This window comes from Abramis brama (assembly GCF_963993115.1).
Source record: "Abramis brama genome assembly, chromosome: 2".
NCBI classification, from domain to species: domain Eukaryota; kingdom Metazoa; phylum Chordata; class Actinopteri; order Cypriniformes; family Leuciscidae; genus Abramis; species Abramis brama.
This window is the reverse complement of record NC_139964.1, coordinates 61,753,722-61,777,828: the sequence shown is the minus strand read 5'-3', so window position 1 is coordinate 61,777,828 and position 24,107 is coordinate 61,753,722. Positions and strand designations below refer to the sequence as shown.

The following is a 24,107-nucleotide window of genomic DNA, read 5'->3' as shown; positions in this document are numbered from 1 at the left end:
GTTGACAACCTTTTGATTTTCAGAGAAACGCCCACATCAGCTGGACCCAATTCCTTCAACAAAGGAAAGCAGGGATTCTCAGACCATCAGAAACTTTGGGAGAGGAAGCTTAAATCCCACACAGACAAGTAGTGTCTGGCTTCTTCCAATAGCTTGCTTTTTGGCACAGAGATATTTGTCCTATCTGTCTTTGTTTGACAAACATTGTACAAATGTATATATGTAATGAATGTTTATGCTATCAAGCATCTTTTTATTGTAGCTATTTCGTTTTTTTTTTTTTAACCATGCTGTGGTTAAAAATGCCTTCCTGTGTAAGGTGCAAATCACAACAGAGAAAATGAGCATAATCGTTATTGCTGTACAATGGTATGTGCCGCACCGCAACCCCTGTTATCATTTGCCTATAGTTTAGTTGTTCTCCAGAGAAGGAATGTAGTGGTCCAGTCATTTAGGATTGTTTAAGTTTCGTTTATAGCAATGAAAGAAGACTGTAGTTTATAATTCACTAATAAATGAGACGTGGTATCAATTTAAGGATCTGAAGGACCTTTTTTTCTAGTATGTTGTAATCAGTGGGTCTTTGTCATCATTTACTCATCCTCATTTTGTTCCAAACCTGCATGACTTTTTCTTCTGTGATGGAGTTTTAATTTTTAGGTAAACTGCTTTAGTAAACTTTCTTTTAGTATTTAAAAGAATATCTGTTGCAATATTCCATCTTAAGAATTTAGTAATCAATAGACTACAAGAACTGTATACTGTTTCTGACATTTTGGTTGTAAAAGTTCAACAAATCTACAATTACATTAAACTCCACTTATGATAGCCATTATAATTATGGAATTTTGAGGTGCCATGAAGTTTAGTTTTTTGGAAATAACTCCAATAAATCACTGCACTTGATCCAAAAGTAGTACAAAACTTTATTGACATTTGACAATGGCAAGTACCAATAGTATTGCATAAAGAGGCACTTCAGAGGCTAAAAGTAGCTTCATAAATAGCTATATTAAAAGGTTGATATGGGATGCCTGTTTTCTTCATAAAGTGCTTAAATTCTACTCCCTGTTTCTACTTCCCTCTATGATTTTGTTGCATTAAACTGTTGCAATCGACTATATTATGATTTCTAATAGGTAACCAGGAGGCTGCGTGCTTTCATCAAACGTTTCTGGCGACTCAGTAAGCTCTCCCGCTTTTGTCCAATGTCAAAGTCTTCTTTAAGCAGGTTGTCCACACCATCTTTATCTTGCAGCAACTGCAACATGTTCCTTTGCAGCTCAAAAGCTGCTTCCTGGAGCAACATATAGCGGATCACCATTGGGATCTGGTCGGCTAGACGCTTGCTTGCAATCTGGTGAGGTATAAAAGACAGCATCTCAGATATACAGTACAGTTTGAGCTTCCTCTGATGGCACAGAAAGCTTTAGTTGGCACACTTACCGTGAAGTAGGACTCTAGGTGCAACCTCATCTCTCGCAAGGTGGCATGACTGTCTGTGCTATCGTCTACAAAAGTCATCTTTTTAGTGATTTTCAATAGGGGCTTGTCATTTTCCATCTCTTCCATTTTATCCTTTGCATGCTGCAGGCTCTGGCTGTATGAGCCATCTTGACTGTAAACAATGAGCTCCATCTTGAATTGGGTCCTCAGCATGGATTCTGCAAATGATTCTTTATCCTGCTTGATGGCTTCGATCTTAGTCTAAGAAAGTATATGAAAGATTAGTTGAAAAATTAAACAAGAACACAATTTCTTTAAATCTGTATTGTGATTTAAAAGCATAATTGAACATTGAAAATGAATGTGACTTGTAATTCTGTGGAATTTATTAGCACCATCAAGCTTGAAAAAAAAAAAAGTACCTTTGCTATTTTCAGAAGATTAGGGAAGCCAATAAAGCTGCACTGGGCCAGCTGGATGAACCTCTTTCTAACCACATCTATTTGAACACAAACACGCTGTTGGTACAACTGCTTTAGCAAACTTTGGCTTTCAATGTTGATTATCCAATTAATCCAGTTTTGCCACATGCCACAAACAACTGCACTGATCACTAATTTACAGTACCTTTAATAGAAGGAAAATCCAACTGAAGCAACTTTGGGTTGCTTGCCTTACTCAAGGAGAAAATGTTAAGTTCATGTGTTGCCTTTCAATGTAATCTTTGATATTTATCCACTAGGCAACACAACTACCAACAAATGCATTGTGCCAACTGGAAAGTTCATTGGGTTTGTTATTTCCTGGTCCTGGTTTTCTTGACAATTCTAAGATTCTATCTTTGAGGCAACAGTCTGGAGAATGCCATTTTCTTTTTTTTTTCTTTTTTTTTTTCAGGCACAAAGTGAAAATTGTCAATGCCGTATATACCCAAGATGTTAATGATCAATGAGCAAGTGTCCACATACTTTGGTCATGTAGTGCATTATGAGAGTATCCTCAAATAGAACAGTACAGTCGGAATAACTTATGTATATAGTATAATGTAGCAACAACCAGAAAAAGACTGAAAAATGCATAAATAGATTTGAAATAGAAAACAACACAAACCAGAGACAGTCTTCAGTGTCTTTAATGCAGGTTCCTCCAACAGCTTGATCTGTTCCCTGACAAGCCCTTCAAAGGTCTTGTAATTGATGAATCCTGGAAGCTCTCTTCCCCGATATCTGGCTTCATAGTTATCAACTTCTTTCTCAATCTTCTTCTTGACTGCACAGAGTTTTTGAACATTGTCAGAAAAACAAATTAAGTTCCACAACTCAGTTATGTTTCAGTTTGGCTTCTAAAAGTGTTTTTTTTTTTTTGTGTGTGTGAATTTAAGTAATTTAAGATTAATTTAGCAATTCAGGCTGGTAATTTATTGATTGCAACTCTGGTAAAACAGACTGCATCAGATGTGAAAATTATAAAGCATTTTAAGCAAAGTAATAACATAGCACATTGGCCAAAAGCAAGAGTACAATCAGGAGATACCAAATATAAGCTTCACTCACAGGAATTTCCTGAACGATTTAAGAAGCCATTCCATTTTGCAAATTCTTCCCGAAGTTCTGGAAAAATCAGTAGATCTGAAGCACACTTTAATTCCTCCCCAGAGGTCAGGCTGAACATATCATGAGTGAAAGCTGTAACTTTCTAAATACAGGGATGAGATGTGAAAGATTTCAGTGACTCTGAGATACCAGTATGACCCTTTACTAAATATTCATACTTTGATGTAGTAGATTTCAAGGCTGTACTCACATCAATGAGAAAGCTCAGTCTTTCTGCAGGATCTGATGGGGGTCCGTTGCCATATGCCTCCAGTTCCTTCTGTGTTTCTGCAAGCTTTGTCTCAATTTGCTCTTCTAAACGAGGCAGGGATTTCTACATAGCAATTATGAAAATGAGCTGTTTATTATAAGTCTAAAAATCCTGTAGTTCTCTTGTGTTAAAATGAATTATTTTACCTGAATGTGATGAACCAATTCAATTGTTAGTTTCTCAGCCAACTTGGGAATAGTAGCAAAACCTTCTTCATAGAGTTTGCTGAGGAAAAATGGCATATATACATCATGCAATCTATTAAAGCACAGATTTACTAAAATCTCAAATAACAGGTACTAATCTGTTTGCATTTATGATTGCATGGTCACATAAACTACCTGATTTACTAAGTACAGTTGTGCAAACAAGCATGCATGCAAAGCGGTTCAAAAAGAGAAACAAACATTAGCCATGAAGGTTCTCATGAAGGTTCTCAGTAAACAGTATGCTGTTTGATATAAGTATTTGATCGTATCGTGTGTATAAATATATCATGTTTGATATTTGTAGATTAAAAGTTTGACATTAAACCATTCGTTCACCTCAACTCTCAACGGATAGTGCAATGAGACCATTTACCCACCTGAAATGAGGATGGTCGTTGAAGAAGGCATTCTCTGTTGCTGTTGCCTCATTAAGAGTGACCTGATCTACAATCTCTTTTTGTCCCCTGCACCTTACAATCATGTAGCCTTTAGTAAGGTGAATGACCTCATTGTGCACAATGTCTACCACTGTCCCTTCAGTGCCCTTATCCACCAGATCCGGCTTTGTTAAAATGCCTGTTGTGTAGTAAAAATATAATCAGAATATGCATGGTAACCTGTGGTTTTACTGATGTATAGCATTGAAATGCAATGAGTAATGCACACCTAAAGTTCTTTCGCCCTCAGGGTCCTCCTCCTGAGCCATCTGCAGAGCTTCTGTGGTCGCGATGTCAACATTGCATGGCACCACAACCAGGTTGATAGTTTCTTGCTTTGTAACAAACTTCCTGATCAGTCTCTTAATCTAGAAGAAAGGCATTTGATTAATGATTGTGTCTTTCCAACAGAATGTAATTTGAAAAATATAGTATATACAAAGTTTACCTGATCTCCAATATTCTCAGGTTGACCCTTGACAGCCACTCGTGCAATCCCGGGGAGGTCAATGAGAGTGAGGTCAGGAACATTGGCAGAATGGATCTGCAGACTGATGAGTTCATCACTAATACCAACACCTGCTCCAGCCATCTCATCCTGGGCTACAAACATAATTAGATGTAAGACTTTAAGAAATGTATCTTATACTCTTTTGGAAGACTTCAAGGTGCATTCTAAGCATTTTCTACCTTCACGAATCTTTTTCTCCACTTCTGCTGGGTCATTAATGTCTTCCTCATAGTTCTGGTAACTGATTCTCCCACGCCATTTCTCTTCACCTTTAGTTCGTATCATCTTGAGTTCAAGAGGGCATCGTGTAACAATTCCTTACAAAACATGAAAGGGTCAGACATTATTAACCATGTTTTTTTGGCTAATTGATTACCAATTTTATAACCACAGTTTTACCACAAATACCATGGTTAAACTGGTTAGAGTAGCAAAACCATGGTTTAACTATAATAACCATGTTTTTTTGGTTTTATTTGAAGTAAAACCAAGGTTAATTTTCGTAAGAGATATGGTGTTGTTCAAAGTGTCGTACTTTAGGCTACCATGTACATTCCATGGCATATGAATATGGTAACCCTTACAAAAAATAAGTATACTTCAAGTTCATTTTATGAAGTATACTTAAGTAATATTCAAGTATATTTTTAAGTATACTTTATGTAGTAAGTATACTAATATCAATGTGTACTTGTAGTAATTGTACTATTTCATATACTGCTTGGGACTAAATTGGCCCACTTTTAGTATATAAAAGTATACATTTAAGTGTACTATAAGTGTAAAAGTAGTAAACTTCAAGTACACAACTAGGTTTCTCATTTGTAATGCATCTGTAGCCTACTACAACTTATAAGTATACTAGTAGTTTACATGTTTTAGTGTATGAAAGTAGGCTACACACTGAAGTGTACTTTCAGTAAACTACTAGTTTAGTAGTTTATACTGCAAGTATACTTTTAAGTTTTCTTTAAGTGAACATAACATAATACTTATAGTTTACTACGGTATTTATATATTATTTTTGCACTTGCAGTATACGTTCAAATGTAGATAATAGTTTTTATACTTGAAAAATACCTTTAACCTTTATCCTTTTTCATCAACACTTGAATGTCGATAAGTTTCATAAAGAAAGGCAACATTTTAAACAAAAAAGTTGAGAAAAATATATATATTTTTTTTTGTCAAAGATTCAGATTCAGAACGATGATCAAACACAGATGGAGTAGATCGAGTCCAAAACCCCCAAAGCTTTACAGTCGTTTTATCTTCATGGGTTCGACATTTCATTTGGTAACATAACATTAAGCAGTTTTGATTTAAATGCTGTTTAATGTTTGATGATCACGTTATTTTACATTTGAGTGAGCAATCTTCTATCGCTTGACTTGTTTCAGCTTCTTCTTCTCCTGTATTTTGATCCAGAGATTCTGTACTAGAAGATGTGTCATAGCGCCCCCTACCGTATTACACTGAAAACATGGATAACTGGAAAATTCAGTCAATTGTGGGGAAAGAGTAAAGAGTAAATTCCTATGTGCACTACCAGTGGACTAGCCTACACACAAATTCAGATACGCAGAATTAGAAACATATCTGTTTTTAATCAATATTTTCAAACAATGTAAATTTCAGAAGACTGTATATGAAAAACTGTTAAAAAAGTATATTTAATAGTCTACTCGATGAAAAGAGTACAAGAGTATATTTTTAAGTAGGCTATATATTGATCAAAAGATTGAGTACAAGTATAGGCCAAATATACTTGGACTTTTCTCTCAGTATAGTACACTTAAGTGTAGCCTAATGTTAAGTAGTATTTCTGAGAAGTATATCAAATGTGGACTGAAAGTATACTTTCTTATTTTGAGTTTAAAAGAAGTATACTAAATAGAACACTTGAATAAACTTCTTTTTCGTAAGGAAATCATTCTGTATCATGGTATAGAGAGTATCATCACTGTGCCATGGTACATCCACATTTGATAGAAATGTAGAAGTTAATTACGTAAAAAGCAATACAATTAACATTGGTGTATGTTTTAATTTTATGTGTTCTCCTTACCACTACCCCTGGGTAACGCTACCCCTGACAGCGCCTCCAGAACAGAACTCTTTCCTGAGCTTTGGTCTCCAATGACAGCGATGGCAGGCAACGCCAAGTCCTTTTCGACTCCCAAAGAACGTAAATTGTCGATAGTGTCGATGCAAGGGCGGATTTTTTCCTCATAATGCTGACTGAACGTGTAACTCATGTTCTCCATCCTTAAACAACGTCAAAATGTCAACAGTAAATAAAGGTTATTGATATGTCAGGCGCTGTAGGCTATATTCGCGCACTCCCCGAATGGATTGTCTCAGAGTGATGCTGGTTCTTTACCGGTAAAGTGAATCCTAGAGCGTTTATGTACGTGAGTAAGTTTCATTTCCTGGGTATCACAATAGTTTCGTTTCACCTCTTAAATTACGCTTTAGAATAACTTGTTTCCATACCAGCATGTTTCTATTCAAATCAATAGGCATGGCTTCCCTATTTCTTTTAGCATGTTTGTGTAGGACTACGGGCATTGTGTAGCCTATGTGCCCAACCGGATGAATAAGCCTAAAAGCAAGCAATAGGCTACAGTGCTACAAATGCATGTAAGCCTACAGTAAGGTAATGAAGGAATGTTTACTTAACCTTTTTACGTTTTATTGCGTTGTATGTTTTTCAATAATAATATAATTAGCAGTCTAGTTTGCCTATATGACAATCCATCCATTTTCACATAAGGCCATTCCGCATTTTATTTGACTGCAATTATAAACTCAGTCATCTAAATGACAATTTCTAAAAATGTGTCAGTGAATAGCCTACTTCCTGTTCTCTACTGTGCTCTCCTAATCTTCCCATATGATCAATTACTTTTTAAAGTTATGCGTTATTTGCAAAATGATTGATATTGAAATATAATAATAATAATAATTAAATTAAATAATAATTAGAATTAATTCAAGAAATATTTTATTTTATTGTGAATTTTCGGTTGAAGTTTCTGTTTTCTGGTGAAGTTTCAGTTGAAATCAAAATATAGCCTACTAGCCTACCTCAGAAATAACCTCTAGAAATAATATATGAAATACCCTATAGAGGGGGGTGTTTATCCATAATCACAATACAGAGATGATTAGGTGAACAGAGCAGCACTGTCTGACTAGCAGGTTTTCTGACCATGATAATTAAAGCACCCACAATAATAAGTAATCTCAAAAGTTTATACCCTTAGGTACATGCTGTAGTCTATGTATGTATTATGACATATTTTTCACCATTCCTATCATTTGCACTGCAAGCCCTAACAGCTGACATTAATTCATGTATTTGTTACGTCCTATGAGTGTCTAGGGTTCTTTTAACAGAACGTAACATATTTTAAGATTTTAAAAGATTTTAAAGAGCATTTGTCTGGGCCCTGCCACAGCACCACAAAAACAAGATTCTTTTTAACTCTTTTATTCAAAGGCTCTTAACATAACAATTTACTCAGAAAGTAAAGCTTTAGGGAAGAAACAAAGGCTTCGGAAGGGGGCAATGCCAAAATAATAAACAAAAGTCAGGTCTACCAGAGGGTTGTTCCATAAAACAAGATTAGAATACAAGCCATGCTTATTTTGGTTAGTCAGACTTATTGTCGGTTGATTCTGTTTCATAAAGCAAACTTAAAATAGTTCGAACTCAGTTACTCTGGCAACTTATGCTGGGAAACTAGCCTGGTCCAAGGCAGGCTAACTGTCAGGCTAAGCCTCAGTTGTTACACAGATCCTCTAACACTGACCAATAGGAACACAATGACTGACACTCTCTCATACCATTATTTGACTTTATTAACCATTATCAGTCCAAAAATAAATATACAGTAAAGAAAATCAACTTAAATGAGGCTACAATGATAAATGAGACAATATAGACCTACAAACGTGTTAAATTGTATACGAAATGTTTGTTAACGTTGTTATACATATATATTATGTACTTTATGTCTTTCAATTCAAACACAACAAGTTATTTAGTTAATGTAGGCTAATATGTATTCCTTTATTTTATGGAATATTCTTTAATTTTAGAGTTGCACATATCTTTTCAAAATGTATACTTTTGCTCTTAATTTCACGTTATCCTCTCCATAATAAACTAAATCTAACCAAACATTCTTGCTTTCTCCAAAAAAATAAATAAAAATAAAAATATTGCTTTAAAAGCTGTAATTCTCAGCATTCTAAATAAGTATAAGTCATCTTTGTTAAGTAGCTTAGGTCCTAAACCCAAAACTATATTTTGTATCTTTATTATATTTGGTTTCTTAAAAAATTCTTCCCTGAATTACTTCTGTAATTTTTTTTTATTCTTTTAAGTATAAAATATATTAGTGTAATGAGCTATAAGTTCACTGCAACTTATCCAACATCCTAAAGATAAATTATTATAATTAGAAGATATTTCTGGTGTTATAAAATATCGCATAGCCTATTAATTTCCCAAGCAAAATGTATATATTGGTCAGAATTATTGCGCTCCTATTTGGCGCGCAGCAGCGCTCGTTCAATGTGAAGTTTAGCAGCAAAATGGAAATATTTGCACGACTTTCTAAGATTTACAGATGGAGAATATTCCTGTGAAATGTAAGTTTTGCAAACACCATGTCTCAAACGCATAAAACAGCACAAAATATACGCTGTTTGATGGTGGATCGATTTGATCTATGATCGACCTCTAGGGCTGTTTAAGAAACGCGTGCACAGGCAGTTCTATTTCATCTAGTCAACACGCCACAGTATGGGTCAGCCTCGCTAAGGATGAGCTGTCAGGAGACGGTATATCAAATTAACCACGCCCCGCTTGCAATCACCTCCTATAAATACAGGTGTTCACCAGCCGGCCCTTTCTCTTTTTTTGCCTCCTGGCTAACGACTGAGTTGGTAAAGACAGTAAGATTTGCTTCCTTTATTACTTAGGGTGCTTTCACATCTGTAGTTCGGTTCATTTGGTCCGGACCAAGGGAGAAAAATTATACTTTGTAGCATTTTTCAGGCGGTTTGGTTTCTTTTCACACCACACTTATCGCTCTGGTCCGGATCAGTTTATGAAACGAACCAAAATGCAGTCATGTGACAACATCCACATCACTCGTTGGCCAGATGGGTCTTGAACGTATTTTCATAACTGCACTTCGATTGTCAGAATTAACGTGCGGGAAAATTCCAACAGAACTCCCAGAATTAAACAAAGAGGAGGAAAATCCGGCAGACAACACGCCACTTTTTACTATGGAGAGACGACTGCGTGGGCTGATTGTATCCTTGGTCATATTTTATTATAGTTTACACCACTTTAGACAAACAATAATATTTGAGAATGAAGTGAGGATGCGGCTGTTAATAATTTCTATCAGGCTCCGCACCTCCTCACAACTCCAAGTTTGTCCGCGAGTGCAAACTGTCAACAAACATTTCTCCTCATCCCATAATCACAGCGCAGTTGACTACGGCAACTGGTTTAGTCCAAAAATGCGCATTTCTTTGGCAGTTGGTTCTGTTCGAGGTCGGATCACGTTCTCACCACAAACGAACCGCTCCAGAGTTCGTTTCAAAGCGTACCGAGACCACCTCTTCGAGCAGGTCTCGGTACGCTTGTTTGGTCCGCTTTTGGTGCGCACCCGAGTGCGATTGCCGCATTCACACCTGCCCAAACGAACCGCACCAATGGGGAAAACGAACTCTAGTGCGATTCAACCGAACTAAATGAGGCAGGTGTGAAAGCACCCTTAAAGTAACTGGCTGACGGGAACCTCTTTGCCTGTGAGGGTGAAAGTTACCGCGTTGCCGCGTGATGTTTGTGAAGGAGCCTCTTAACCGAGAGGATTAAAGCTACCGTGTGGGGCTGGGGCAGCAATCGAACTCGGTTTCGGAACAGGCAATCGAACCAAGTGTGAAAGCACCCTAAGAAATAGTCTGACTTACTAAAGCCACTGAAGAAAGACCATTGCATAAAATAAGCTTGCATCTCTTTATCAAGACAGTCTAAATCACATTGATTTGTGGGAAAAATAAGACGCTGAACAACTTAAACAAAATGGCTGACAGTACGCGCTCGTCACAGTTTTCCTTTGCGGAAAATATTTGTATATTAGAAGAATACAATGCTGCTAAATCGACTTTAATGAACAAATTTAACGATTACAACGGCAACAGCAAAAAACACAAAGCTTGGACCACAATAACGGAAAGAGTTAACAGTGTCAACCCATCTGTCTCACGATCCGTCAAAGATGTTCAAAAATGGTTTAAAAACATGGTTCAAGAGGCAAAAAAGGAAATTTTTAAGCGAAAAAACCCAGCAACGGGGGAAGGACCATCTCCTAAATTGAAAAGGACAGCGGAAATGATCATTGAAATATACAGAGACGAATCTCCGATGTTTTGGGGAATCCCCGGGGGGAGGGAGAGCGGAGTATCCGGGCGGACGTTACCCACAGCGGGGGAAGATACACAGCCTCATACCGCTGTCACATCAACTCCGCTTGGACAGTCTCGTGAGTAATAATGTTTTGATGGTGATTGTTTTTGCTTCATTTTAAACAATGTAGGCTACTGCTGTTTTAGATTGAGTAACACTTATTATCTTATAGTTGACTGCAAGGTGACACTAACATTGGTCTCTCAAAATGACAAAGCGCCTGTTACAAGCCTGGATGACCAAACAACACAAAGTGAAGGTAAAACTATGCTTTCAATCTTTCAGCTTAGTCAGCCCTCTACTATTTCTTACAACAATGTTTTAAGTTTAAAACAGATTAACAGTGTAAGTAAGCAATTAAGCAAGCAATAATGTACAAGCGGCTGTGCTGTATTGTGAGTCATGGCTGAAGGCACGACGTGAAGCGAACTTATTCACTAGCATCGAGTAGCCTACTTTATTGCTTTTATAAAACGGTTACGACAAAATACAAATATTATAAAATGCAATAAGTGGACACAGGTAAGGGGAAATCACTTGTAATACCATGTAGTGATGTCCAATCACTAGTTGCTGCAGGACAGTGTTTTCAGATTATATATAATCAAAGACTACGTGATAAAGACAATTTAGCCTGTTCAAATCATGTTTCACTAAAAAATGTTTGTGTTCGTAGCCTGACACACACACACACACACACACGCACACACACACACACACACACACAAATATATACCCAGAAGTGAGCAAAACCTGACAAAATCAACAAAAACGAACGTTTGATGTCCTCATTTTTAAAACTGGTATAAAAATAAAGGTTTAGGGAGTGGGTTATATAGTTAATATAAAATGTTCAACTATCTGTATATAAAAAAAACTAGAAGTCTATGCAGTGTCCCCGTTTACATAAGTAATTGTTTTGTGTGTGTTTTTGTCTAAAATGAATGAACTACAAGAGAGTGAAGTAGCATGTTGTGCATTTTAGCAGAAAAAAAAAAAGTACAACAAAAAATACCGTACATGTCACTTTCTAATTTTGCTAATGTTGTTCTTGTTCTTTTTTTTAACTTTTTTTTAAAGATGATGATTTGGACAGCACCCAAATGGCACCTGTGGGAAGTGGCTCAGACACTGAGACACAGAAAGACACTCCAAGCAAGATAACCATGGACAATATACTTGAAAAACAATATAAAATATTAACACTGGAAGAGACTAAACTAAAACTAGAAATACAAAAACTAGAATTAGAGAAAACTAAGCTAAAGTTGGAGCTACAAAAACTTGGACATGAACTATAGATCTCACTGACCATTGTCCAAAAACTAATCAAACAATTGTATTTAATTTTGAATTTACATATGTAATGTTTACATACAGAATCTTTAGATATATTTAAGAGATTTGAAGAATTTTAGTGTAAGTTAATGTATTTGTGATTTGAAGATTATATCATATTTCAGCTGATTTTACTGATACTATGCATCAAATATTTTGTAAGTATTGTCTCAATGAATAAATTACAATATGTCCAATTCATTTGAAAGTATAAATTCTTTAATTTTTCTCAGTCAAACTGAGAAAATGTTTTCTACAATCATTTGTCGAATGTAACGCCCCGATCCATCTTCATCTCCTGCGTCGGTAATCTCCAAAGTGGGTTCTTCACAAATTTGGTCATCCTCCAAGTCTGGGAGTGCAAGATCTCTATTAAATGGAAAGTGATATTTTACTCATTTAATTTAAAATCATTGGGGAATATGTAGTTAGGAGTTTTAATTACAGTTAAAAACATATTTATTACCTTGCCATGTTGTGCAAAACAACACATGCACAGATTATGCTGCAGACTCTTTCTGGTTTCATTTTGAGCTCTGCATGCAGACAATGAAATCTTCATTTCAGGACTCCAAAACACCTTTCAATAACATTTCTTGTTTTGGCATGGACTGTGTTGTACCGAGCTTGAGGCACACTGACTGGATTTAAGAAAGGTGTGAGTAGCCAGGGTTTTAGTGGATAACCAGAGTCACCCAAGAGCACACCCTGCAATTCTCCTCTCTCAAATGCATCATGAATTTGGGAATTCACTAAAATTCTAGAGTCATGGGTTGATCCTGGCCAACGAGCAACACAGTTGAGCACTCTTAAGGCTGAGTCCGAAATTCGCATCTGAAATTTTCGCACGTAAAAAAAAATAAAAAAATCGACCTCACGTTATGTCAATCACGCTTGCACACTGTCTACGAAACTTTCGTCCGTAATAAAAAAATTCGGATCGGGTTCGATTTTCTGCGTTTTTCGCATCCACAGCCAGTATTTTGAGAGTTTTTTTGACAATTCAGAGCCACCGTACAAGCGAACGACAAAATCCACAATGGATTGAGCAGCCAATTTGATTACTAATCATGTATTATTTGGGTATAAAATATAACCTGTATACAGCTGTTCTGTCTGCCCAGCGCTTCCGCCGGCCGTGTGTGTGTGCGTGTGCGTGTAGGCTATGTGTATGCGTGTGTGTGTGTGTGTGTGCGCCCATACCTTAGACATATACTGCCAGTCTCTGTTCAGGATCGATTGGTTCACGGAAATTGGTGGTCTTCTTTTTAAAATGTGGCTCCAGTATCGCTAGCAAAGCATCAAACTGTTCCACTGACATTCTGAGGTAAATTTTGAATCGTTTGGGATAATTTTGCAACTCCTTGATAAGGAGGTGAAACTCTCCTTCCTCTCGGCGCAATCTCAGGATTGGATGGACCCAATATTTCCTCTTTCTTTTTATCTTTTTAAGAAGAAAGAGGGCAACAAAAACAAAATCATCCTCACTGCTTGACGAATCCATTTTGTATTTTTTGCGTTTTCTCCCGCAAAGGTTTAATAAATACGCATCGGACTCAGTGTGCAAGGTTTCTGTGCGTGACGAATTTTAAGGCTGACGAACACGAAAAAACGCATACGAAAATTTCGGACTCAGTGTGCAATGGCCTTTAGTTTGGCATCACAAATGGCCTGCACGTTAATAGCCGCTTTCCGACCGGAGGAACCTTTTCACAGTTCCTAGAACTATTGGCTAAAGTACCCGGATGTCGGCGTGTTCGCACCGCAGGAACTAGGAACGATTTTAGTTATAGGAACTCCATTTGGAGGAACTAATTTAGGTCCTACTTCAGAGTAGGGTCTAAACCAGCACTATAGGAACTACCCGTGAGTTAGGAGCACCAGCACCAGCACCCGCCATTTTTAAAACGGCTAGAATGTAAACACACAGATTATAGCCTATATATTTACTCCATAAACTAACTATAAAACATGGAAAACAGTGATAGATGGGTCTCTAAACCTTTATGCTGAAGAGAAAATCCAACGCAACTTTGAGGGGACCAAGTCAAACATGATTATGTTTATCTGCCCAGCTAGCAACACTGGACATCAACCACACGGCATAGGCTAATAACCTTTTTTTCATATACTGTCTACTTTCTATAACAGTTCTATCTAATAACATGTTAAACAGTACTGTTAGACAGATCGCTAACTAATAAACACAGAGAATGCGAGCATTATTTGCTCTGGCGTTCTCAGCGCCGCCAAAATAAAGGTCCGTCGCGCCGTCAAAATAAAAGTCACCGTGCTTGCGTCACTCCCTTACCCCTCCTACCAGTTCCTATGGCCATTTGGCCAGTGCGAACGCAAACAGCAAAACCGAGTTTGGGGGAGAGTAGTTCTTAGAACTGTTTAGAAGTGGACAGTTCCTAGAACTAAGTTCCTGTAACTACTTTGTCGTAAAGCGGCTATTACTGTGGTAGCCCTTCCTATTAACAAACAATGGCTCATGAGTTGAAGGTGCTTGAATCCTAATGTGTGTTCCATCAATGGCTCCAACTACATTTGGAAATCCTGCAATGTTGAAAAAATCTGCCTTCACCTTGTTCAAGGTAGAGACGTCAGTCGGATAAAGTGGAAGTCTTCCTGACAGTGCACAGGCAACCCGATGAATAATTCTTGATGCTGTAGACTTGTGTACCCCAATTAAGTCTGCAGCTGTGTTTATAAAACATCCTGTGGCAAAGAAGCGCAGAGCTAGACATACTTTTAGCAGTGGAGGGATGCTAAAATTTCTTGAAGTTTCAGGCCTCAAATGCTCCTCCAAATCAATTGCTACTTCTTGTATTGTATGTCTAGGAAACCTTAGCTTCTCCAGCAGTTCCTTTTCAGAAAGGACTTCTAATGGGTTTGAACGGTCTTTGAAAACTCTTTCTCTTCTTATTGCCCTTTCATAAAAGCAAATATTAAAATGTGCCATACCGTAAGACAAAGTCAGGCCACTTTTGTGAATCTAGCACTTGGCAGTTTATTCGTTTCCATGGCAACATAGATTGTAAAGGAAAGTTAGCCAAGGGGGAACCAGTCTTACTTTTTTGTCTTAAATTAGACCAGTCTAAAATGTTATGCAACTGACTTAAAAAGTTAATACCAGTCTTAAAGAAAAAAATTAGACGACTAACTTGCAAGACTAGTCTTAAAAAGATTTATGCAACCGGCCCCTGGAGCGCTGCTGGTATCCCTTGTATCCTCTGGTGCTCTTGGAAGGGTTAAATGTTCAAAAAATTGGAAAAAATCCAAGTCCAGGCACTCAGTAGGTTACAAAAAAGTAAAAAAAAAAGCCTTTATTGATTAGTTAAGAATGTACTTGTGGTTGTTTTTACGTAGGCCTCACTAAAAGGAGACTAAGAGACAGGGTAGCTGAGCATAGGTATGCCATCCGGACTGGAAATATTAATTATTCAGCCAAACATTATATAGACGCTAAACATGGGAGGGATTCGACCTTACGAGTAGTGGGCATTGAGGCTATTCGCCTTGATGCCAGGGGTGGGGATATAATCAAACGCCTTAAACAAAGGGAGACATACTGGATCTTTTCCTTGAGGGCCACCAGGCATCCAGGTCTCAATGAGGATTTTGACCTCTCACCTTTTCTGTGATTGTTGTGTTCCAATAGGTACAGTGTATTGCTGTTTGTGAATGTAATGTTCATTTCTTGTTAATTTTGTTTTGAACCATCTTGTCTATGAAAGTAGAATTATGAGGGATAACATTAGCCTATTTATACTTATTGACTTCGCATACTGTGTGGAGTATACTAGTTGTTTGAAGTGATGTTTTTCCACTTGGAGATCTCTTATTTAGCCTTGTACTTGTATGATGTAACCTCTGACATTAGGCATGACTTTAACTTTTGCCTCTAATGGCCAAAAAATAGTGTTGCAAGTGCCAGAGTGGCACACCTGAAACCAATGCAATTATAAGTACTGCTTGTGTTTGTCTGTTTGTTACCAACACCCTGATGGCCAGTGGGCCGATACGCATTCTACTAATCAATAAAGGCTTTTTTTTTACTTTTTTGTAACCTACTGAGTGCCTGGACTTGGATTTTTTCCAATTTTGTGAGTATTATTAGTTAACATTGGCAAGGGGGCCTCTTCACCTGTAAAGGTGAAAGCTACCAAGTTGAAGTAAGCTGTTTTAAAACACAACGTGAGGAGATTTTCATTTCAGCAAAAAAAAAAACAAAAAAAAAACCTCTTTGTCTGTGAAGACAAAAGCTAGCTGAGCTATTTTTCACTTCCCTATTAAGATGCAAGAGGAAGACAACATTGGTTTTCCAGCAGAGATCCCTGCAGGACAAGTACATCGGCCTGAGCAGGATCTTCAAGAAGAAGGTGTCAGGCGTAAGCAATCTCGCAAGCGCAAACATGTAGAAGTGGATCATCTTCAGAGGCAAATGCAAGGAATGCAAGAGACTCTGAATAATTTGTTACAGGCACAACAGTGGCCGGTGGGGCCTCCAGGCCCTGGGGAACTGGTGCAAAAACAGCCATGCCGCCACCCAGATGAGATATCTGTGATAGCATCTGGAGTGTTTGGAAGGGAAGGCAATTCTATGCCATCAGATCAAGAGGACATCTCTGATACAGAAATGGAGGATTATTCTTCTCAGGCCTCGGATCCTGTTCCTTTGGATCCATCAGATAAGGCAGTGATTGCTAGAGCAGCAGAACGGGCGAACCTGACTTCACAACCTGCCTCAACATCAACTTCGGTGTTTGATAGAGGCTCTCAGCGCCGAAAAATGGAAGGTTTGCCTATACTTCCAGACTTTGTGACAGAGTTGCATTCTTCATGGAAGGTCCCAGGTTCCACTGCCCTCCCTAAGACACAGCTGGGCAACCTGGCAGGGGCGGCAGCTTACGGGCTTGCTTCAGCTCCTCAGATTGGGCCCACATTTGCTATGTTGGCAGGAGCAACCACCCAGGCTGGCAAAGATGCTATACACCCTAACAAGCATTGTAGGTTAGTTGACAGTCAGCTAAAAAGAACCTATCATGCCTCTGCCTTGTCTGCAAGACTGGCATGCACCAATTCCCTCCTGTTGGTTTATTTAGAGGGTATACTGCAGGATTTGTCCTCTACCTTGACGAGTGAAGACATTCCAGAAACATTACGGGTGATTGACATGCTAATCCGAGGAACAAGTGCACATGCCCAAGCTCTGGGACAATCGATGGCCAGTGTGGTTCAAGCGCGTCGTCAAGAATGGCTGTCCCAGGCCAATCTTTTGGACCAAGACTGCATGGCAGTCGTAGCAGCTCCATTGATCCCTGGCAAGGTCTTTGGGCCCCCTTCAGAGGCAGCATTGGAGCAGTCCCGTAAGACAAGGGAGTTGACACGCGACCAGGCCAAGGAGTTCGACGGCCCTTTCGTAGGGGCAGACAGGCAGAGTCTTCCATCACACGGATGTCAGGCGGAAGAAATCGTAGCTGACAATCAGTCTCCGGCCACACACTTTTCCAGTCAACAGCTCCTCCACTGGCGCCAATGCACCCAATGTCCATGGGTGCTAAGCACCTTGGAGTTCGGATACAGGCTCCAGTTCAGATCAAAACCGCCAAAGTTTCAAGGGATTGTCCCTACTGTTCTGGGAGACGAGAACCAGTGCAAGTCTCTCACAGCAGAGGTATCGGTCCTTTTAGGAAAAGGAGCAATAACACACCTGCCCTTGGGAAAAATGGGGCAGGGGTTTTATTCCACCTATTTCCTGATTCCAAAGAAGGATGGGGGTCTTCGTCCCATCCTCAATCTCAAGGGATTCAACCGTCATTTGAAACGACTGCCTTTCCATATGCTCAACATATCAACCCTTTTAACCTTCATCAGACAAGGGGATTGGTTCACAACAGTGGACCTCCAGGATGCTTACTTTCATATCCCAATTCACAGGAACCACAGGAAGTACCTAAGGTTCTACTTTCAGGGCAATGCATACGAGTACAATGTTCTCCCCTTCGGTCTGTCATTGGCACCTTTACAAAATGTATGGATGCAGCGCTCATCCCCCTTCGTCGTCAGGGCATACGTATAGCAAATTACCTGGACGACTGGCTAATTTGTTCCCCTACAGAACAGCAGGCCAGGAACAACACAAAGGTGGTCCTTAACCCATTTACAGAACTTGGGGCTGAAGCTGAACAGCAAGAAGAGTTGTCTCATCCCCACCAAGGCAGTGACATACCTAGGGTTGACCTTGGATTCAACAACGATGAGAGCATCTCTGACTTCTCAGAGGCAATTGGTGTTGGAAGAATGTCTATCCCGGCTCCTCAGGAAGGAGCAGGTTACAGTGAAGTTTGGTCGGAGGCTGCTTGGCCTATTGGCAGCAGCCAGTCAGGTGGTCCAGTGGTGGCTCTCGACTCCAGGCCTAAAGGAAGGAGTCACACTGGGCCCTTTATGTTCAAGGGAGATGATAACAACAGATGCATCACTGGAGGGCTGGGGTGCTGTCTGGCGAGGCAATCCAGCACAAGGACAATGGGATGCCTCGTAGAGAGGAGCACACATAAATCTGCTGGAACTGGAGGCAGTATTTCGGGCCCTGATCCATTTTCGGCCTCGGCTTCGGGAGAAGCATGTCATTGTTCGCTCAGACAGTACCGGGTGATTCTTAGACTATGGGCACTTTTATGTACTTTGGTCATATTTTTAAAAATACATACAATTTTGGACAAAATCCTCTTTCTTTTTCAAACTAACAATAAAACCTCCTTAAAAACTTTTTACTACCTTTCTATTATGATTTTTTCATACTTTTCAACCTCCTTATAGGTGTCAAAATCACTGTTTTATCCTTGTCGCACACCCAGACTTTTTAACTTCAACAATGAAAATACAGTTTAAAAGTATGACTTATCTGGTAACTATTAATATACCTAAATTAAGCACTAGTAAAATAATTAAAATACATTATAGTATTTAATGTGAGACCACCATCAATATTACTTTTTATACAAAATATAGCTGTCGCACAGTATTGGTGTCATTTCCACCACAACACTGTAATGTCCCTTTAAAAAGTTTGTGTGAAAGATTGTTTAGGTGGTTTCTATGGAAATGTTCAGAGACATCAGAGCACATGTTGGACATGGAGGTAATTTTAAATTTTCATCAAGAACAAAATAAGAAAAATCAAGGTAAATATTGCTTGATCAGTTAATATATTTATTCTACGTCATTTCCAAACATGCTGTACCTTCAAGGGTGTTTTTAAAAAGTTAAAAATTTTAAGTTAAATAAGAGTATTTTACATACATGAAATGCTAAGTATTAATTCAAAGCTAATCAGTGAAGCTATCTTCCATTTTTTCACAAAAAACTACAGAAATGTCATTTCCACCACAGTCATTTCCACCACACTGCTCTCTGTGGTGGAAATGACAGCATGTGGTGGAAACATGCTGTACCTTCAAGGGTGTTTTTAAAAAGTAAAAAAAAATTAAGTTAAATAAGAGTATTTGTAAATACAATAAAATAAGAGTAAAAAACTACAGAAAAAAATAAGAGTAAAAAACTACAGAAATGTAATTTCCACCACACTGCCCTCTGTGGTGGAAATGACAGCATGTGGTGGAAATGACATTTATGATTACAAAGTACAATTGATATAGATTGCAAGAGTAGATTGACTTTGTGAATTGAGTTTACTGAGTGTGATGAGTTTAAGAGTTTTTCAAATAAATATTTCTCTAAATATTACTGTTTCTCTACATTCACGTTAATTCATTGTCATTTCCACCACCACCGTCATTTCCATCACCACACACATTTTTTAAAAACATTTAAAAAGTTCTCATCACACATTCAAAATGTATCCACAATTTACGAGATCATGCTGTACTTAATATAAAAATTCAAGTTATTTATTTTCTAATAAGCTCTTGCCCAAACCAATATTCAATTTCAGAGTGTGACAGGTGTACAGTTCACCATTTGGTCCTTAGGGCAGTTAATTTATCTCATTGACAAATGTATAATTATTGTACATTGTGGAAAAACTGATAAAACTAGTTACAAAAATGATCTTAGACAATTCTTGAGTGGCATAAGCTATTCTGTTTTTAAATAACAGCTGTATATAGAGATGTGGTGGAAATGACATTTGTTCATTGCAGGTCGGAAAAAATGTAAAATATTAACAATTTCTCTTGTAATCTAAGTTTGTCCTCTTACAGACCTTAAAACTAGACAAATTATTTAAACTTATGAGACTGTGTTACGTGACTTTTGAACAAGTTTTTTTTTATTCAACTTCACAAGCCTAAAAGTGCCCCTAGTTGAAGAAACGACCACAGTAGTGTCATATATAAACCATCAAGGCGGGTTACGTTCAACGTCCCTTTACAGGAGAGCTCGGGAACTTCTGTTATGGGCACATGCTCAGGGGGTGTTCCTGAGGGCCTTACACCTCCCGGGAGAGGACAATGTAGCAGCCGACCTTTTGTCCAGGGGAGGCCCCAGGCCAGGGGAATGGCGACTACATCCGGCAGTGGTGCAGGAGATCTGGTCTCGGTTCGGGGTGGCTCAGGTAGATCTCTTTGCCTCACTGGAAACCACACATCGTCCCCTGTGGTATTCAATAGTGGGCCCCAAGGGGTCACTAGGGGTGGATGCTCTGGCGAACAATTGGCCTCCAATGCTCCTGTATGCATTTCCTCCATTCCCTCTTCTGCCAGTGGTCCTAGCCAAAGTAAGGATCTCGAAGGCCAAAGTCCTGCTGGTGGCACCAGATTGGCCCCAGCAGGCATGGATGCCAGATTTGGTAGCATTACAGAGGGGACCGCCATGGCGTCTCCCAGTCAGGAAGAATATGCTGTCTCAGGCCCAGGGGAAACTCTGGCACCCGAATCCAGGGAGGTACAATCTGCACGTCTGGCCACTAGATGGGAGTCTTCCAGAGCTCTGGGAGAGGCGGTTCTAACAACATTGCATGCAGCAAAAGCCCCATCTACAAGGCAAGGCAAGGCAAGGCAAGTTTATTTATATAGCACATTTCATACACAATGGCAATTCAAAGTGCTTTACATAAAAGAAATGAAAATAATAAAAAGAAATAAGAATAATTAAAACAGTTAAGAAAAAATAAAAAAATAAAATACAGTACAGTACAAACAGTCGGACGAACACTGGCACAGTGCTCATTCAGTAAATGCATAGCTAAAAAGATGTGTTTTGAGTCTAGATTTGAATGTGACTACAGTAGGAGCACATCTGATCTCCTCTGGAAGCTGGTTCCAGCTGCGGCTGGCATAATAGCTAAAAGCAGACTCGCCATGCTTTGAGTGAACCCTTGGTATTTCTAGCTGATATGATCCTAGTGATCTGAGTGATCTGTTGGGTTTATATTCAGTGAGCATATCTGCAATGTATTGAGGTCCTAGGCCATTGAATGATTTATATACCAGTAATAATACTTTAAAATCAATCCTAAATTTAACTGGGAGCCAGTGTAAAGACCTGAGGACTGGTGTGATATGTTCATATTTTCTGGCTCTGCTCAGAATCCTGGCTGCAGCGTTCTGTATGAGCTGCAACTGTCTTATGGTCTTTTTGGGAAGGCCAGTGAGGAGTCCATTACAATAATCCACCCTGCTGGTGATGAAAGCATGCACAAGTTTCTCTAAGTCTTGTCTGGAAACAAAGCATCTAATTCTTGCAATATTTTTCAGATGATAGTATGCTGATTTAGTTATTGCTTTGACATGACTACTGAAACTAAGGTCTGACTCTAGTGTCACACCAAGATTCCTGACTTGATTTTTAGTTGTTTGACCCCTAGAGTGAAGGTATGCATTCACCTTGAGAACTTCATCTTTGTTTCCAAATGCAATGACTTCAGTTTTGTCTATGTTTAACTGAAGAAAGTTTTGACACATCCAACTTTTGACTTCATCAATGCATTGGCACAGGGAGTCAATGGGGCTGTAATCGTTAGGCGATAGGGCTAAGTAGAGCTGTGTGTCGTCTGCATAGCTGTGGTAAGCAATTTGGTTCTTTCTCATTATTTGGGTCATTGGGAGCATATACAGGTTGAACAGGAGTGGCGCAAGAATTGAGCCTTGAGGGACTCCGCATGTCATGGATGTCAGAGTCTGCAGATATGCTTGGTGTTAAGGATATAGCCTTCATAAATAGTACACTAGTGTTCTCATTTAAGCATCTCTTCTTGACAGACACAGATCTAGCTTCAGTGGCAGGAGAGATCAATATATCAAAGAAAATGCAGAAATGATCAGACAGTGCTACATCCTTAATAACAATCGATGAAATGTTTAGACCCTTACTGATAAGTAAATCTAGAGTGTGTCCACGATTGTGTGTGGGTCCATGTACATGCTGAGTCAGATCAAAAGTTTTTAAAACACTTTTGATTTCTTTTGCCATATTGTTTTCTGCACTATCTATGTGGATGTTAAAATCTCCAGCAATGGCAAAACAGTCAAACTCTGAGGTAATTGCTGATAACATTTCTGTAAAGTCCTCAGCAAAGGCTGGAGAGTATTTTGGAGGCCTGTAAATAATGATAAGTAAAATGCGTGGAGCACCTTTTAACACAATACCCAGATATTCGAAAGAAGGGTAATTCCCAAATGATATTTGCTTACATTGATAGATATCTTTAAAAAGAGCAGCTAGACCCCCACCTCTCTTAACAGCTCTGCAGACACTCATAACAGTAAAGTTAGGAGGGGCTGCTTCATTGAGGATTGTTGCACTAAAGCTGTCTTCTAGCCAGGTTTCATTTAGAAGCATAAAATCCAGGTTGTTTGTGGTTATTAAATCGTTGACTAGAAGTGATTTATTTTTAAGTGAACGAATGTTTAAAAGTGCTAACTTAACAGTCTTACTTTTTGTCCCCACATCAATCTTACTTTGACGTGTAATAGGCACCAGATTAGTTAGGTTTGCTGCACGGCTATTGAAGGCCTTAGTTTTTCTATCTTGTAATAAAACAGCAATAGAGAAAGATACCGGCACACTGGGTTCCCGCTTGTTCTGTAAACATTTGAGAAAGTTACTGTTATCAGAGCGGGGACCCAAAACACATCACTGAGAGCTGGTATCAGTTGTTTTTGGTTCACCTCGAGCAGATGGAGGAGGGTGTGGGCCCTGGCGTTGTGGCAGAGGCCGAAGTGCTCTCACAGGAGGGGGAGGGCGAGCTGGGCCCGCAGGCTTTGGTGCGGGTGGTAATGGTGCCTGTCGTTTTTTGGTTGGTATCTGGGGGCTTGCAGCAAAAGAGTGGGATAGTTTGGTTCCAGCATACACCAGTTCTTCCATTTTCTGTGAGAAACACAGAAGAGGCGATGCTGGAGAGAGGGATAGCGTGTCTGGTGAAAGGGGCTGTTGCTCTGGTGTTATAGGAGGCTGTGATATGCTGTCCTGGCTTCCCTGGCTGTTTTCCAGGAAGTCGTCCTTGGGTGCTGAATCTTCAAGCAGTTCTGATATGTCTCTCTGTGGGCAGGGCTCAGCTGAGATTGTGTCCGTGAGCAGAGGTTGTTGTGGCGGAGTGGTGTTATCATTGTCCTTGTGTGATATGTCAACCGCATGTCCATTTTGCTGCTGAAGTGAAGTCCTGTGGTCATTCATACTGTGTCCAGGTGTGTGTGTGCCGTTCAGATTGAGTGGATTGGCACAAACTGCAGAAGGATGATTGATGGAGAAGTAGAAATTGTCCTTTAACACTCTTGAAACAAGTTTGTTTGGGTGATGGCCATCCCGATGAAACAGTTGTCTCTGACTCCAGAAAAGATTGA

At 39.1% G+C, this 24,107-nt stretch overlaps 2 protein-coding genes across 6 annotated transcripts in view; one reads left to right on the top strand and one right to left on the bottom strand.

Moving 5' to 3' along the window:
* The window catches only part of pcnp (PEST proteolytic signal containing nuclear protein), a 33,261-nt gene that overhangs the window by 2,383 nt on the left and 6,771 nt on the right, over positions 1–24,107 (top strand). For 4 of the 5 annotated variants that reach the window (XM_084100068.1, XM_084100069.1, XM_084100070.1 and 1 more), the window contains one exon: positions 24–532. The exons of the other annotated variant lie outside the window; for it this stretch is intronic. In XM_084100068.1, the coding sequence (XP_083956194.1) occupies positions 24–132 (109 nt within the window). In that variant the 3' untranslated portion in view covers positions 133–532. Of the gene's footprint in view, positions 1–23; positions 533–24,107 lie in introns of those variants that run through there. 5 annotated transcript variants of the gene reach the window in all.
* Positions 905–6,853, bottom strand: LOC311073929 (interferon-induced GTP-binding protein MxA-like). The gene is made up of 12 exons (XM_084100046.1): positions 6,535–6,853; positions 4,646–4,783; positions 4,404–4,558; positions 4,185–4,323; positions 3,896–4,094; positions 3,456–3,534; positions 3,250–3,372; positions 3,000–3,141; positions 2,557–2,715; positions 1,869–1,945; positions 1,447–1,707; positions 905–1,357 (listed from the first exon to the last, which is right to left on the bottom strand). Exons 1-12 carry the CDS (start codon positions 6,731–6,733, stop codon positions 1,133–1,135), a joined length of 1,896 nt encoding a protein of 631 aa, XP_083956172.1. The 5' UTR covers positions 6,734–6,853; the 3' UTR covers positions 905–1,132.

Coding starts and splice junctions, on each gene's coding strand:
- LOC311073929 (XM_084100046.1), bottom strand. CDS start 6,733: ATGGAGAACATGAGTTACACGTTCAGTCAGCATTATGAGGAAAAAATC. Junction 3,535..3,895: donor AACGACCATCCTCATTTCAG/GTGGGTAAATGG, acceptor ATTTTTCCTCAG/CAAACTCTATGAAGAAGGTT. Junction 1,708..1,868: donor ATCTTCTGAAAATAGCAAAG/GTACTTTTTTTT, acceptor ATACTTTCTTAG/ACTAAGATCGAAGCCATCAA.